Source organism: Prosopis cineraria, unplaced genomic scaffold (genome assembly GCF_029017545.1).
Source record: "Prosopis cineraria cultivar Desert tree isolate PC_DT_omini unplaced genomic scaffold, ASM2901754v1 PC1, whole genome shotgun sequence".
NCBI lineage: Eukaryota > Viridiplantae > Streptophyta > Magnoliopsida > Fabales > Fabaceae > Prosopis > Prosopis cineraria.
The window spans coordinates 57,917,607-57,932,792 of record NW_026555332.1 but is presented as its reverse complement, the minus strand read 5'-3'; the positions used below and the strand labels follow the sequence as shown (position 1 = coordinate 57,932,792).

The following is a 15,186-nucleotide window of genomic DNA, read 5'->3' as shown; positions in this document are numbered from 1 at the left end:
TATTTAAAAAATTTATGGGTGTGGATTTTCTACACCATTTAAATAAAAAAATTTAAATACGTTAATTTAATGACAAGCTAGGTTTTAAATTTAAATATAAATCTAAATTCATCGGTCTTAAAGCTAATTTAATGTATTTTTTTATTGTTTATTGTCTAGGAATGTGAAACTGCGCTGTCTTCCGGCGGCTGAACCTTGACTCATTCATGGCGTCAACAAAAGCCTTTTCTTTCTATTGGATGCAAGTCGATGACTACAGAAAGAGGGTGGCTTAACCCTTAATTCTCAACTCTTAGCTCGAGCAAAGCGCGGAAATGGTCAACAGAAAAGTCAAAATGCCTCGTCATATCAAATTTAAGGAGAAAAATCAAATCAATAAAGACAAGCCAATGTCTTCATGTCACACACAATTATAGCGGAAAATTTGGGTGAATCGAGCCTATTCAGGCTTAGTTTAAATAAACGAGAACTCGAACAAGTCCAATGCTCTGAAAAGTTTAAATTGTTAAACCCGTCTTGAATTTTTGTAGGGGGCCGAACACTCGACTTTTATTTTTAAAATTAATTTTAATTAATTTTTTTACTTCAAAATTAATTATTTTATTTTATAAAAAGTATAAAATATATTTTTACATTTAAATAATATATAGGACTCAAATATATAATATTTTAGTATAAAATGACCTAAAACATAAATAATTAATTAATATTTATTATATATTATATATTTTTAAAAAATAAAAAAATTATTTGGATATTTAGGTCAAGCCTGAACCTGATTGGACTTGGCCCAAATTTTTTTAAATTTATTTGGGCCTGCTCGAATAAGCCTAAATATAAAAAAGTATTTTTTTAAGCCTGACTTTAAATTTTTTTCAGGTAGATTCAAGTTAGTCCATCGAGCTTAACCCGAAATACCGACTCTACACACCATCTCCTTTTATCATTAACTTATTTTTAGAGGTTATGAAATTTGTATTCCTATATTTTCTCGTTCTCCTTAATTTTTCAATTAGTAAATCTATGATATTTTAAAAATAAAATACTACTTAATATTGAATAAATACTCAAGTACAAGTGATAAATATACGTTCAATACTCATAATAATTCAAGGCAAAAAAATAAGTAAAAAAAATAATCTAATACAAAAACTAGAAACAGAGGCAAAATCCAAAAGGGTAAAATCAAAAATAAAAATTAAAAAAGAAGGGCGGGACGCCCTGTCGGTTAAAATTTTAAAAAGAAAAGAGAGAAGAAAAATTATACAGGGGGATGGCATATGCGCAAATAAGAAGTATTTGAGGGTCGTTGTTGAACAGGGATCTTTTATAGTTCCAAGTGGGTTCCTTGTTCATTTGGAAGACCCAAAGCCTCCCACAGAAAGCCAGATTCAGGAAACGACCGCTCCGAAAGCGCACCTCAGCTCCTTCGATAATCCAATCCAGAAACAGAGGATCCTCTTCTGAAAGATGGCAAACCCTCATTCCGTAGTTTTCCTCCTTATTTGTTCCATCCTGCTAGTGATCGGTTCATCGGCCGTCGTCAACGCCGGAGGCGACAGCCATCACCACTTGGGGCTAGGGTTGATTCGCACCAAGTCGAGCTGTGAGGGTTCAATTGCAGAGTGCTTGAATGGAGAGGAGTTTGACTTGGACTCGGAGATCAATCGCCGCATCTTAGCCACGTCCCAGTACATCAGCTACGGGGCGTTGCAGAGGAACACCGTGCCTTGCTCTCGCCGCGGCGCCTCCTACTACAATTGCCGACCTGGTGCTCAGGCAAACCCTTACAATCGTGGCTGCAGCGCCATTACGAGGTGCAGGAGCTAGAATTTGTCCTGCTATAAAATTCCCTTCATGTATTTATTTACTGTTTAATTTTAAATGGATTTGATTGTTGCACCCCGAGATTGAGGATCTGCAATTTCGAATTGGTGGACTTGTCGGTCACAGTTGTGTTGATTGATAATGGTATAATGTTCTATACTGTTATACTAGTGTTTATCTGCATTTTGGACGTTTCGGTAAAATGGAAGAGAAAATAAATAATGATATTTCTGTTAATGGCTATTTTTACTGCTCTCGCCTCTCCATCACTCTCCCTCTGCCAGACTGACTGTTTCTGAGGCGAGGAGGGCACGGGCAGTGTCCTTCTATTGGTGATTGGGAACAGCGACGCTTTAAAGATTTCCGTTTGGGCAATTTTTCTTTTCTTTTTTGGATAAAAAGTGATTCGTTCAAACAAAAAGGTTACAAGATTAAAACACATCTAATAAACCATTTCTCTACCCTTTCTCTTCTTTTCTGGAAAATGATGGCGGATGGTTAAAGAAGTAGTTATCCCAAGACGAAGTCTGAACAAAACTAGTTAAAGCATCAGCATTCTTAACATATTCCTTAGGCATAAGAATTAACGTTAACAATTCAATCTCTACACTTACGATCAATCTGCCTTTCTGGATGATATCCCAATGGAGGTGTTTGGGCAATTTTTTCAATTTGAATATCGGCATCCATCATCTGATTTTCTTTCTCGTTCTCTCTTTTTTCAATTACAGCTAAATAAAAAAAAATTGCCTGCTTATAATTTGTAAATATAAAAATTTGACTTGTAAATAAACTAAAAAAATAATTAATTTTTTAAGGCTTGATTGTAATTTTTCCTATTTTTTTGACGACTCTCTTCTATCTTTGAATTTTTAATAGCAACAGTTTATTGATGATTTTAGCATCTGTCCTATTTTCCTTAAAATTTTTGTTCCATGCCGTAATGTCTATGACTTTTTTTTTTTTTTTTGAATCGTTGTGTTCTGGGTAAATTTTGTTAGTGGGTGCTTGAACCGTTGTGTTCTGGATTAATTTTGTTAGTGGGGCTTGCTTTACATGCTAGACTGAGTATTAAAAGGGGGTGTTAGGGGTTCGAATTTTACACGACGTGCGTTCCATGGGGTTCTTTGGGACGTGGGCAATCTTAATCTTGAATTTGTCCTAGTTCTCCTTCATTTGTTTCTATAAAGAGAGGACAGTTCACTAGAAATAAAGGAAGGGAGAGAGAGCTTTGTTGACGGAATAATGGGAAAGATCAAAAGAAAGTTTAACACAGAATTGTTGATTCATTGAAGTGAGAAATCTTTTGCAGGAGCAAAGTTATACTAGTCATAATTCATCGTCCTCGACTTAAAATAACGACATGAGCCATAAAATAATGGGGAGGTGTTTGGTCGTGAAACGTGTTGGTTAATTTATTAATGGAACATGAAAGCGCAGGCTGCCGGCAAGAAGACTAGACGAGTAGTTAGAGTTATTAATCATGTACCTTTCCTATGTTATTTTAGTTGGTGGGTAGTTTAATGATGGGTTTTATGACCAAATTAAAGCCACGAGTGGTCCCATTACCAAACCCCAAGTTACAATGAAAAGGCCCCACCAACCAACTTTCCTATATTTCCTAGATGCACGTTGTGAGGTTTTCATTTGCTATCTAGCCACTCATCTTCAAATAGTTGAGATTCTTTGGATGGAGATGGGAGGGACCTGACGAGGCCTCAAAAGCGTATTAAGGAAATGACTTGGCAGGTTATGATATTGCCTTCCCCTCATGGGATCATTCTCTTTTGCCCTTTGGTCATCATATATAATAAATCACACAGCGGAATTAACTAGTGGCACTTTTTTTTTTTAACAAAAAAGGAGCCCATTTATTATTATCAGAAAAAAAATTTACCCACACTAATACAAAAAATATATATATAGAAGAGGAAAGAGATAAACCCGCGGTACAACCAATAGGAAAGCAGATAAATCCCACCAAATAATCTAGCATAGCCTGGACCTTTTTTGCTGAAAAAAAGGGATAGTTGTCATTATATATAGCTTCGCCTGACCTGTTTTTTTTTTCTTTCCTTTTTTAAGGAATTCGGCATTCAAAACCAATTAAAAATTCAATAAACTCGAAAAAAATTGGTTGGTGAGAGAGAAACTGCCATAAACCTAGCTGAAAATGGTTGCCTTTTCTGTTGTCAGATATAAATATTAAAACCACTCATATCCTTGAGAACTAAATTGCAAAGAAAGTATTGTACTTGATCATATGCAACATCCTAAAGAAAAATAAAGTTAATTAAGTAAATTAATATGATGTGTGGTTATAGAAAGCTAATAAGTGTTTTAGGTTATAATTTCAATTCTTGGATTAGGTTCGGAGCAAGGTCAGGCCACCCGAACATCAAAAAGTGAGAACAAAAAGGAATGATTTTGTACCACATGTTGCATCACATGCATGGCATGCCGCAACACACGAGCCACCAGAAGGCGAGAGTTTCCACAAGCGCCATGACGCACAAGTATGTTTCTATAAAAATAAGAATGTGAAACTGATAAAAAATATAGGAGAAACAAAAGAGGAGACAAGGAGCTTGCGAAAAACCTTTGTTAGGGCTTGAAATTTAGATATATTAAGAGTATCTTAAAACTTTCAAACACTAAAGATAAGACTCCTGAGCTCTTTACCTCTCCTCTTTTTACATTTTCTTGAATTGGAAAGTTAATGTTTAGTTGAGAAAGATGATTTTTGATTTATAAAAGCTATGAGTTTGAACCCGTTGACTTAAATAGAGTTAATATGAGTTATTTATATTATTTAAACCTAATATTTATGGCTCTATGCATTTTTGGAAGTTGGGAGTCAAAAATACGCAAAAATCTTCCATATATAAGGAAGATGGAGTAACGTGAAGCCATCAATAGCTAGTTGAGAGTTCAATAGAGTTGATGAGAGTTAGAGAAAGCTAATAAGTCTAATAGATACATTTATGTATAAAGAAATTGAATTTTAAGAGCGTTGAAGTGTGAATTAGGTGTTGGAAATTGTCCTAAGGTGGTTATTGATAATTGTTGTGTGAATAAATGTAGAGTAATCACGACTTGGCACCATTTAAGTTTCGTAAAAGCTTTGAAAGTGATAAATTAAGAGGTAAACATTTAATATTTTAAAAATTTAAGATAATTGAAAAAATATTTCTTGTGCTTTTGTGTATCTATTGATGATTTGCATGTTATAATTGAAGTGAGTAAGATTATTAAAAATGAAAATGTGGCATAAATTACTTGAAAATCAAATACTATGTTTTTATAAAGTTAAGTGACTTAATTCATGTGAATTTCAATGAAATTGTGTTTGTGAAACTTAATGACATGCTTATGTGAGATTTTATAGAATAACATCATGGAATTCAATGATGTGATGCTTGTAGAGTTTAATGATATGTTGATTGTGGAGTTCTGTGAATATTTGTGAATGCGGTTCAATGAATATGTGTAAAGAAAAATTCAATGACATAATGTGTTATGTGATGAACATGTAATTTATAAGTACTATGAGAAATTACATCTTCATGCATTGCATGATCATAAAATGCATGGGTTCATCTAGGAAGAGAAGCAATGAATTGAAATTCACATGGTAAGGCTTTCATCAGAGCTTAATGGTTTGCCTAATTTTTTTTTATACTTATCGTCCCACTTGTTCGATGATAAATTATCCTACTTGTTCTATGAAGACCTTGAACCTAATTAGTTTTTCACTTATTCAACGAGGAAGATAGTTTAAGGAGAATGACACCTCACAATATGATAATTGGAGGAAATATTGACCCACAAGAGAGTTAGGCAACCTTCGCCAGGTGGCCTCTCGCGTGTGAATGGCTAAGACAGTCCAATTTCATAGATAGTCCCAATGTGTTAGCTCACGATGTCCTGTCAGAAGCATATGAAAGATATAAAAGAGGTGTGATAATGCATATTGTGATAAAAAAGGTATATGGTTGTCTATGTTGTATCCCTTGAGATGAAATCATGTTATTAACCCTTATATTGTTATAAACATTGATTATTATGATATTATTTCATAAATTTATACCATTGATGATAAAAAATGCAAATATGTGCTTGAATATGTTAATTTGTCTTAGGTATGACAATATTTTGCTATTTGCATTTTAATTAATTAACATGCATTAGTATAAGTTATATAAACATTAATTAATGAGTAATTATACTCACCCCTTTCTCTTTAATATTACAAGAACTAGTTCATAGGGACAAGGTCAAGGGAAACGATATGAGACTTAAGACATTATCCCAATTTGTATGTCTCAATTATTTTAAATTTATGTGTATAATATACTATGATATTGCCAACTAGGATAAACCATCTCTACTTAAATTCAAATCGAGTAAGTAAGAAGTGAGTAAAAATGTCATTATAGTTGAATGATTTATGATGATTATGATATTAAGGCTCCCCCTTTTATTTTTATGGTTAAGTGGTTAAGGGTTGAAAATATGTTATATACATGATGTTTGTAAGATGTAGTGTATTGTATAGGTCTGTTATAGTATATTGAGTGTGATCTAGGATGTAAATTTGGCTTTTGACACTTAATATGAAATTAGGACACCCCATATGTGTTTAAACTACGAAAAGGAGAGAGTTATGTAATGGGTGTCCTATATTTTACTGAGAAATAATTCAATTGTAAAACGAGTGTCATCATCTAGAGTTAGGATAAAACTCTCTATGGACACCTAAATCATATTAATTGGACGTCGAACAGAAAAATGAGGAGTGTTAAAAATTTATCCCAATTGCTATCATATAATAGCAACAATGCTATTAAAATTGTGCAATGCATCATGATGCACGCATGACAAGCCACCACATGTCTGTTTTCTGCACTATTTTATTGTTTTAAACTCTTGTGCAAATGATTTGACTCTTTTTAGATCCCCATGCCTTCGCATAATATTTGCACTCTAATTTGCATTTGTAAAGATGTTTTATCATGTCAGAAAACTCTGAAAACTCAGGATCCAATTTTAATAAATGTTTAATCTTATTTGGAGTTAATCCCTGATTATGTTAAATTCTGAGTTAATTAGAGAATATCAAGGAAGGCCTTGCAAGATTAAATAAGCATGTGTTTTGATTAAGAAAATTCAAAACTAACATTAGAATCAAATGAGGTTAGGAAAAAAAAATCTGTGACTTTAACATGTTTATGTTTGTATGTCTTTTTTTTAGAAATCAGTTAAGCAAGCTGAAACTTGTTTAAAAAATTTGATTCAAAAAGTTACTTTAGATATATAATGATAAAAATGGATATAAATTTTCTTATATGTATTTTTGTGATTAATTTAATATTTTAGAAAAAATATTAAGCTTAAAATTATAATTTTTAAAAAATAAATTACAAATATAAAATATATTGATAAATAAAAACATTAATTTTTAAAAAAGTATAATTAAATAATAAAAAATTTTCAACTTTATCTTTGTTAAAAGAAGGTACCTATGATAAGAAGAGAGGGAGAATATTTTTGTGACTCATTTTGACATTTTCAAAAAAAAAATAATTTTATTTTTTTTAAAAAAGATAAAATTAAAAAAATATAAAATAAACTAATAAATTAACAAAATAAGAGATATTGTCCAATGGCCCCTTCTTTCTCTTCCAGCATCATCACCTTCCCTTTTCTCCCTCTTCTCATCTTAGCCTTCCATGCCATCGTCGAGAATAGCACAACCCATGTCATCTTATCAATTCGTCCCTTAAAGTCCTCTCTCGCCTTGATCTCTTACCGACAACACCAACTCCTATCGCTTCTAAAGTTCGTGTATTGTGCAAAGGATACGACACAGTCTCCATGCCCAAATCATTTGCATATGATCTCGATCTGGTTTAATTAGCTGCAAAAACCATAACTAAAACTAGCTGAAGCAAAACTCGCAAGCAGTGACGATGGCACCAAAGTGAAAGCGTAAAACCATGGAACCACTTGGTTCTCTCCTTCCCCATCCTCTAAGGAGTGAATCAATGGCGGAGAGAGTGGCTCGATGTGAGCTTGGTACCATAAGCTTTCCAAGGAGCGAAAGACTAGCAAATACAACAGAAAGGGACCTTAGTGTGCTTTGCCACTAGGAAGTTGGTGACATGAAACTCATCCTCTTAGCTTGTGAAGACGAGAGACCAAGTAAAGAGAGGAGTAGCAATCCCTAGGCGCAGATATGAGGAGAGATAAGAATATTACAATATCTCAACGCTTCACCTCCACTGATCGTTAAAAAGCTACCTTTCTCAGCTTCTACCAAAACGCTCATTCTAGTCTCACTACTCATGTAGCTTCCTTTCTTTTCTTCTTTTTTTTTTCAAACAAGATTTTACAATTGGTAATGAGCTTTTTACCATCCATTTGAGGTTTGTGCCACCCCAACCTCAATTGGGAGATAATCCAAACATACCTAAAGAAGTTTCAAGAGTATATCATTTCCTTATATATAATAAGATAGTAATATTAACAAGATTGCATATATACCTATAAATCCCAAGTATACTGCTATCATGTCGTGCTCTTTTTTTTTAATAATAAAATATAAATAAATTGAATTTTGAAAGGTGTCAAAGAGAATAATTTTAAAAATTGCTAGATCAAAATTTTTTAGTTAACGACATTTTTAAAAGCTTAGTATATGATAGATCACAATAATATTATACAATTTATGTGACTGATTTCATTTAATAGAATAAAGCTTCTTGTTGTTGTTGTTGAGTTTTGAAAGCTCCTTCGGAGGGGGAGAAATTTTGTGGACGAACTCACACAAGGAGGGGTTCATCCGTGAGAAAGCTTGGATTAGGGCAAATAGCCCATAACAATTGACGCCTAAGAACGACAAATTCGTCCGCAATATTCGTGGGGTAAAATATTCGTGCTAGTCTTGTGAACAGGGAAATAATGGTCCATGAATTTCAATTGGCCCAGGGGTTGAAATAAAAACAATCCAGCTTTTAATAACCCAACTCTTCGGCCCACTGCATGACCCTAGTCCCTCGCTTTGTGATGGACTTGTTTCTGCCAGGGCCTTATCAGCTGGAACCACAGCCTTGTTAAATTGAATTAAAAAAATTGCGAAAACCTAGATACCCACACCTTGATCCTTTTGGTTCAAGTGGGTGCGGCTTCGACCTACCTTGTGGATTAATTACTTAAGACCGAAGTATTGGCGACGAATACATATAAAAGTATAAAACCAAAAGAGCAGTCAATGACTAAACGATGACGGTCTATTTCCCACCGAAATCTAAGCTTAATACCAGGTAGAGCACCAGCAAGAAATAATAGCATCTCGCATCCACACCACCGCCGTTCGTTCTCACCGCGGTTTCTCCACCTGCTTCTGGAAGCTTCTTTCATTGTTCCTTTATTCTCTCCCTTGCTATATAATCCTCCTATTTTCCCAATCCACACCATTCAAATACTCCCATTTTTAGCATCATACGATTACAAAACATCTCATATTCCTCTTCATCTCCTTCCAGAAATCTTCGGATCAAAACTCTTCTGCGATCATGGCCGAGGAATTTCCCCAATCCCAGCAACATCTTGTAAGCTCCGCCATAAGCTCGTTCAATTTCCCTCTATAATTTCTCACACGCACTTAATCAATCATTAACCCTTGTCTTCTTGTTCGGGGCTTTTGATTCAATTGTTTGTTTTCTGATTTTTCTTTATCGATCGCCTTACTGATTGTGGACAGTGTTTTTATTCGATCAACTTCTGTGAACAACCAAAAGGAGCTTTTCGTCTAGTTCCTTTCATTTTGAATTTCCTTGATCGCAATCCAATTAGGGTTTTTTTGGCTTTATTTTACATGTTATGATTTTGATTCCCAACAAATTCGATTTATACGGTTTCTTGAATTTGGTGGTAGGCTACCAGGGAAGATGAACCGGGGCTCAAGTACCTGGCGTTTGTGCAAGTGGCTGCTATTCATGCCCTCATGCGCTTCTCCATCCTCTATGCCTATGCCAAGGAGCATTCTGGCCCCCTCAAGCCAGGCGTCGAGAGCGTGGAGGGAACCGTCAAAAGTGTGATTCGACCTGTATACGATAAATTTCATGACGTCCCTGTCGAAGTCCTTAAATACGTTGATCGCAAGGTCAGGGTCGAATGGAGAAATTTGTCCTGCTTGCCATTGTTTTCTGCCAATGTAAAAATGAAGTTAATCAAAATTACATTATCAGAATTTTTACTCAGATTTGATTCGATACTGCGTTTTAATTGAAAATCAAAAAGGCAAAAGACGAATCTGTTAGGTTTGCCTGATGATTGAAGCTCTAGAGATTTATGCTGTGCGTGATTTATCCGCAGGTGGGAGACTCCTTGACTGAGCTAGACCGCCATGTACCTTCCAACATCAAGAAGGCATCGGCCCAAGCCTTCACTGTCGCTCAAAAAGCTCCGGAGGCGGCTCGAACCGTGGTTTCTGAAGTTAGGCGAGCTGGTGTGGTAGATACTGCGTCGGGTTTGGCTAAGTCGGCGTACTCCAAGTACGAACCTACAGCCAAGGAGCTGTATGCAAAGTTTGAGCCGAAGGCTGAGCAGTGTGCGGTGTCCGCATGGCAGAAGCTGAACAAGCTGCCAATGTTCCCGCAAGTTGCTAGTGCCGTTATTCCAACGGCAGCCTTCTGTACGGAGAAGTACAACCAGACTGTTGTTTACACCGCTCAGAAGGGTTATAGAGTTTCGACCTACCTGCCATTGGTGCCTACGGAGAAGATTGCAAGGATTTTCGGTGAAAATAAGGCGTGATATTTCTGGTTGTTGTTGTCTTTGTAAAATGTAAGGGATTGTGTTGCTTTAGTCGCTTGTGATTTTTCTGGTTGTTGTTTCTTTCTCCTGTATACTGTTTAAGTTGTTGTATCAGGAAGCAGCTATTTGTTTGTTTCCCGGTTCTGTTGTAAAGAGTGTTTAGGTGCTAGGTGATGACTGGAGCTTAACAGCGTGATGGTTTGAGTACTCATGTTGATCTAATATCACCACTTTCATGAGCCGAAGACAGCCAATCCCTTCTCATGTGCAGCGATGCTTTTAGTCTATAACTTAGATGAAACTTAAGGGCTTGGCTGTGTTCTCTGATGCCTCCTCCGAGGCTCCGCAGCAGAATCTGGATCTTCCAGAATATTCAGATTTAATATTTTTAGTAAAAATGAAAAAATTACAATTTTTTATTAAATCTGATTACCAATAATAAAATATCTACATTTAATATTAATGAGTTAAATTTAATATTTAATTTTTTATAAATCGGTTATCCAAGTGCATGTGTGTGTATTTTATATTTTGAAGATCCAAGTTTAATATTAAAAATTTTACAAATTAATTATTTAAAAATATTTTGAATCGCGTAAGTATTGACTAACAAATTCTCTGTTCGTCTCAAATTATGGAATATTTTTTAAAAAAATTTTGCATATTAATAAATTTTATTAGATGTACTTAATAATATTGTTTTTTTAAAATAAAAATATAAATTTTTAAAAATATTCATCATTTAATATATTAAAAAGATAAAAAATAAAAATTAATTATAGATAGAGAAAGGATAATAATAAAATTGAAGCATTTAATAAAATTTTAATTTACCCAATATATTTTATATTTTTGGATGTATAAAATTTTTAAAAATATTTTATTATTTAAGACAGAGGGAGTACTTTTTAAAAAAATGGTTGTTATTATAAAAATTTAGATTATTAATATTAAATTTAAACTATATAAAGTGGTAACTAGATTTATTAAAAATTTATGAGATGTGAGAATTAAAAATAGAACAAATTAAAGAATCAATTTATAAGCATGAGAGAAAATTACTTTTTGAGTATTATATGAATAAAGAATGTTACTCCACTTCATTATCTTGCTTGTTCACTGAATTCTATGTGTGATTTTTTTTTTGTTCATGAAATTATTTTCTTTATCATTTTTACATCACAACTTCAATTGATGTTATTATATTAGTAAAGGTATTATATAACACAATAACTTAAAGGTGCATCAAATAGAGTCTCTCTATAAAAAGATGCTGAAATATCAACCGAGCGAAAAAAATATTTTAGAAGGATGTTTTTAGATGAAGAAAAGAGAAAATTAGTTATGAAAGAGATTTTAAAATTTTTTGAATAGTTAAATGAGTACTCTTTTGTTGATTCTTTATAAGATAGATGGTAATTAGAATCTAAAATTTGGTGAAACAATTATGGTGCCATCGCTCCTAAGCTTCAAGAGATTGTATTGAAATTTCTTAATCAATCATATTCATCATCTTGTTTTGAAAAAAATTGGAGCATTTACTCTTTTGTTCATTCACCAAAAAGAAGCAAGATGCTTCCAAAAAGAATAGAAAACTTAAATTTTTGTTCATTCAAATTTTTGTCTTCTCTCAAGAAAGAGTGAGAAGTATTTTATTGTAGAAAGTAGATTATGGAATATTAATAGGGTTGTTAAGAAATAAACGATGCTGAAAGTCTTGAAGTTGAAAGTTTATTTCTAGGCGAGCCAAATTTAGAGAGAGAACTTATAGAAAAAAGTAATGGTGTCAGTGAAAATAAAAAAAAATGAGAATTAATTTAAGTTAATCATTATCTTTTATCATTTGATAGTACTTACCTACTTATTATATTGTATCTTGTGATGACATTGAACGTCTTGAAATTGTCATTTTTGACTTAAATATGAAATTATGTGTGTATCTAAATATTTAATATTCAATTATTTATATACACATATCCATATCCTAAAGTTTTTAAAAGTTGATGTGTTTACATATCATGCCATATTGAATTTGATACTTATAACCATATCAGTGCTTTATAATGGGCAATGGATGAAAAGGCATGACTCAACTAAGGATACATAAAATGGGGAGGCCTGGGAAGGGAGGATATCATATATAGTATGCAATTGTGTTGGGACAAGTTAATCAAAAGAATACTTAAGGGTGCCTTAGCATCATTCACAGATCTTCGACATCTTATAAAATTGGCTTTGGCGATAGGTGGCTCCCTGTGGAAGAGCCTTTTGATTGCCGCATGGCAAGTGAATTTCATTATCTCGTGGAAAATAGGTATGTATTTGCCTTCGTGTGTGACAGAAGATCGACTTGCTAATTATATATTTGATTCTGGACATAAAGATTTACTTAACCAAGGGGATAAATAATTAAATTATAATCATGCACCACCTTAATTTTCCAAGGATATGCCGTCTCCGATTTGTATCAATCGTCGTGTGTAAAAATCAATGTTAGACCCTTACATTTAGATAAAATTTCAGTTGTGGCCTCCTCGTATTTTGACATTGCTTCTAAGCAACTTGATATGGATTTGAGCAACGTGTTATTTTAATTTTTTAACATGAGCAAACACAAATTGATTAAATCTTTAGGGCATGTTTTAGAGTATATAATGGAATGAAATGAACAGTTATTAATGAGATGGAATGCGATGAAGTGGGATGGAATGGAACATTGCATTTGGGAGTTTTATCAAATAAATGAATGAATTAATTTAATCAATATTTAAGAATTATTATAAAATTAATATATTTAAATTATACTCTTTCTGTTAAAAAATATAAAGCCTTTTTAGTCTATTAAAAAGTAATTATTATCTTTTTTCAAAGTTACCTCCATTAAATAAATCACTTTATATTTTTTTAGAGTGCAACACTCTATTAAATAAGGATAATTATGAAAACAATAAGGTTAGTTTGAAGAAAATTAACTACTTTATTAGAATGAGATTAATGCTTTGTATTTTTTAACGGATAGAGTATATAATTATAATTTTCAATTTTAGGGTGAGGAGGGTGAAAGAGTGAAAGAAGGTGAAAATGATAAGGATAATTTTATAATAATGTTATTTATATTAGACTATTCCATCCTAAAAAAATAGGCTTAGGATGATTAAAGGTGGTTTAGAAGGTCATTTCAAGCAATTTCATTCCCTTTTAAATTTTTTTCCTAAAATAATAATATAAACTTTTAGCTATTGCAAGTCCATCCCGACAAAAAACTACACTTTAAGTCATGTTTGGTATACGGGAATGAGAAAGTGAGATTAGGATTGGGACAGACTAATTTAAAGCTTCTATGTTAGGTATGTGGGAATGAAGATTTTAACCCCAATCCTAATTCCACTTGAGTGGGGTTATCCGTTACCACCACCCTTGATATTGTAAAATAAAACTTGAGATTGATTTTTGTAAAGACTAAAATGCCCTTACCCCTGCCTCTCATGCACACTATCTTCTTCCTTTACTGGTTTGAGTATCCAAACCCAACATCTTTAGTCCAAGATTTGCCATCATCATCTTCAGTTCTAGAGATTCCAGATTTAGTTCTAGATGATGATCTCCATTACTGCATTTGATTAGATTCATCACATGTAACATCTCGAGTTTTAATTCCCTGATTAATTAAACCTAATTAGGGTAATTAAGTAAATTAAAGTGGTGTGTGGCTAGAGAGGTTTAATAATCTTGTTTGGTGCCTTTTCAGCCCTAGTTGTGGGTTCGGTATCAAGGCGGCCCACCCGGGCATCAAAAGGAGAAGAAAAGGAAGAGTTGAAGTTGATGTGCTATATGCCGCAGTGCGTAGATTGTCTGCTGCGATGCATAGCCATCTCTGAGTAAGGGAAGACCTCTTTGTGCCATGCGCCTCCGTCGTGGCGCAGGGCCATTTTCTGCACTTTATCAGACGGGAAATGAGACAGAAAAATAAAGAAAAGAAAGGAGAGGCATACTAATGCTCTGTTAGGGTTTGCTTGGGGATCACTTTAAGAGTATTTTAAAGGCTACAAACACCGAAGGTGAGTATCATACCCATTAATCTCCCCTTTTCTTTCACATTTATGAGTTTATGGTTAGGGTTTGATAGTAGAAGTGGGATTTCGGTCCATATATATGAGTCTAAATTTATTAATTCAAATGGAGTTAATGGGGGTAGATTAGAGTATTTAAACCTAGGTATGATGAGTTTTGATGGCATGGGTTGTTGGGCACCATAAATGTCAGAAAATTCCATTTATTATGGGTGGTTGGAAGTTTGTGATGCCATTAATAAGAATTTAATGGCTCATTAATGCTATTGGGAGCTAAAGGTAATTATAAAACTCAATGGTTAGGCTCTACCTCTTGTAAGGTGGAGGTTAGGCAATTTAGAAGTAGAGATTGAGGGTTCAATTGTTTAAGTTTGTTGTGTTGATAGAATTTAATTTGGTTGATTGTAGTTTTAACTCTTGATCACCTATTGGAGTGGAAATCTAAACTTGGAAGCTAATTGATTGAGGA

General features: G+C 33.5%; 2 protein-coding genes across 3 annotated transcripts; both read left to right on the top strand.

Annotated features, from left to right (window-relative positions):
* Positions 1 to 1,355: 1,355 nt before the first annotated feature.
* On the top strand, positions 1,356 to 2,064 carry LOC129293137 (rapid alkalinization factor). The gene has a single exon (XM_054930942.1). The coding sequence runs from the start codon at positions 1,471 to 1,473 to the stop codon at positions 1,828 to 1,830; it is 360 nt and encodes a 119-aa protein (XP_054786917.1). The 5' UTR covers positions 1,356 to 1,470; the 3' UTR covers positions 1,831 to 2,064.
* A 7,035-nt stretch (positions 2,065 to 9,099) lies between these two features.
* On the top strand, positions 9,100 to 10,892 carry LOC129321147 (REF/SRPP-like protein At3g05500). Of its 2 annotated transcripts, none has more exons than XM_054966852.1 (3): positions 9,100 to 9,440; positions 9,767 to 10,045; positions 10,207 to 10,892. In XM_054966852.1, exons 1-3 carry the CDS (start codon positions 9,405 to 9,407, stop codon positions 10,645 to 10,647), a joined length of 756 nt encoding a protein of 251 aa, XP_054822827.1. In that variant the 5' UTR covers positions 9,100 to 9,404; the 3' UTR covers positions 10,648 to 10,892. The 2 variants fall into 2 exon arrangements, with proteins under 2 accessions (XP_054822827.1, XP_054822828.1); XM_054966853.1 differs by having other exon boundaries at positions 9,105 to 9,440; positions 9,767 to 9,994.
* Positions 10,893 to 15,186: the final 4,294 nt, after the last annotated feature.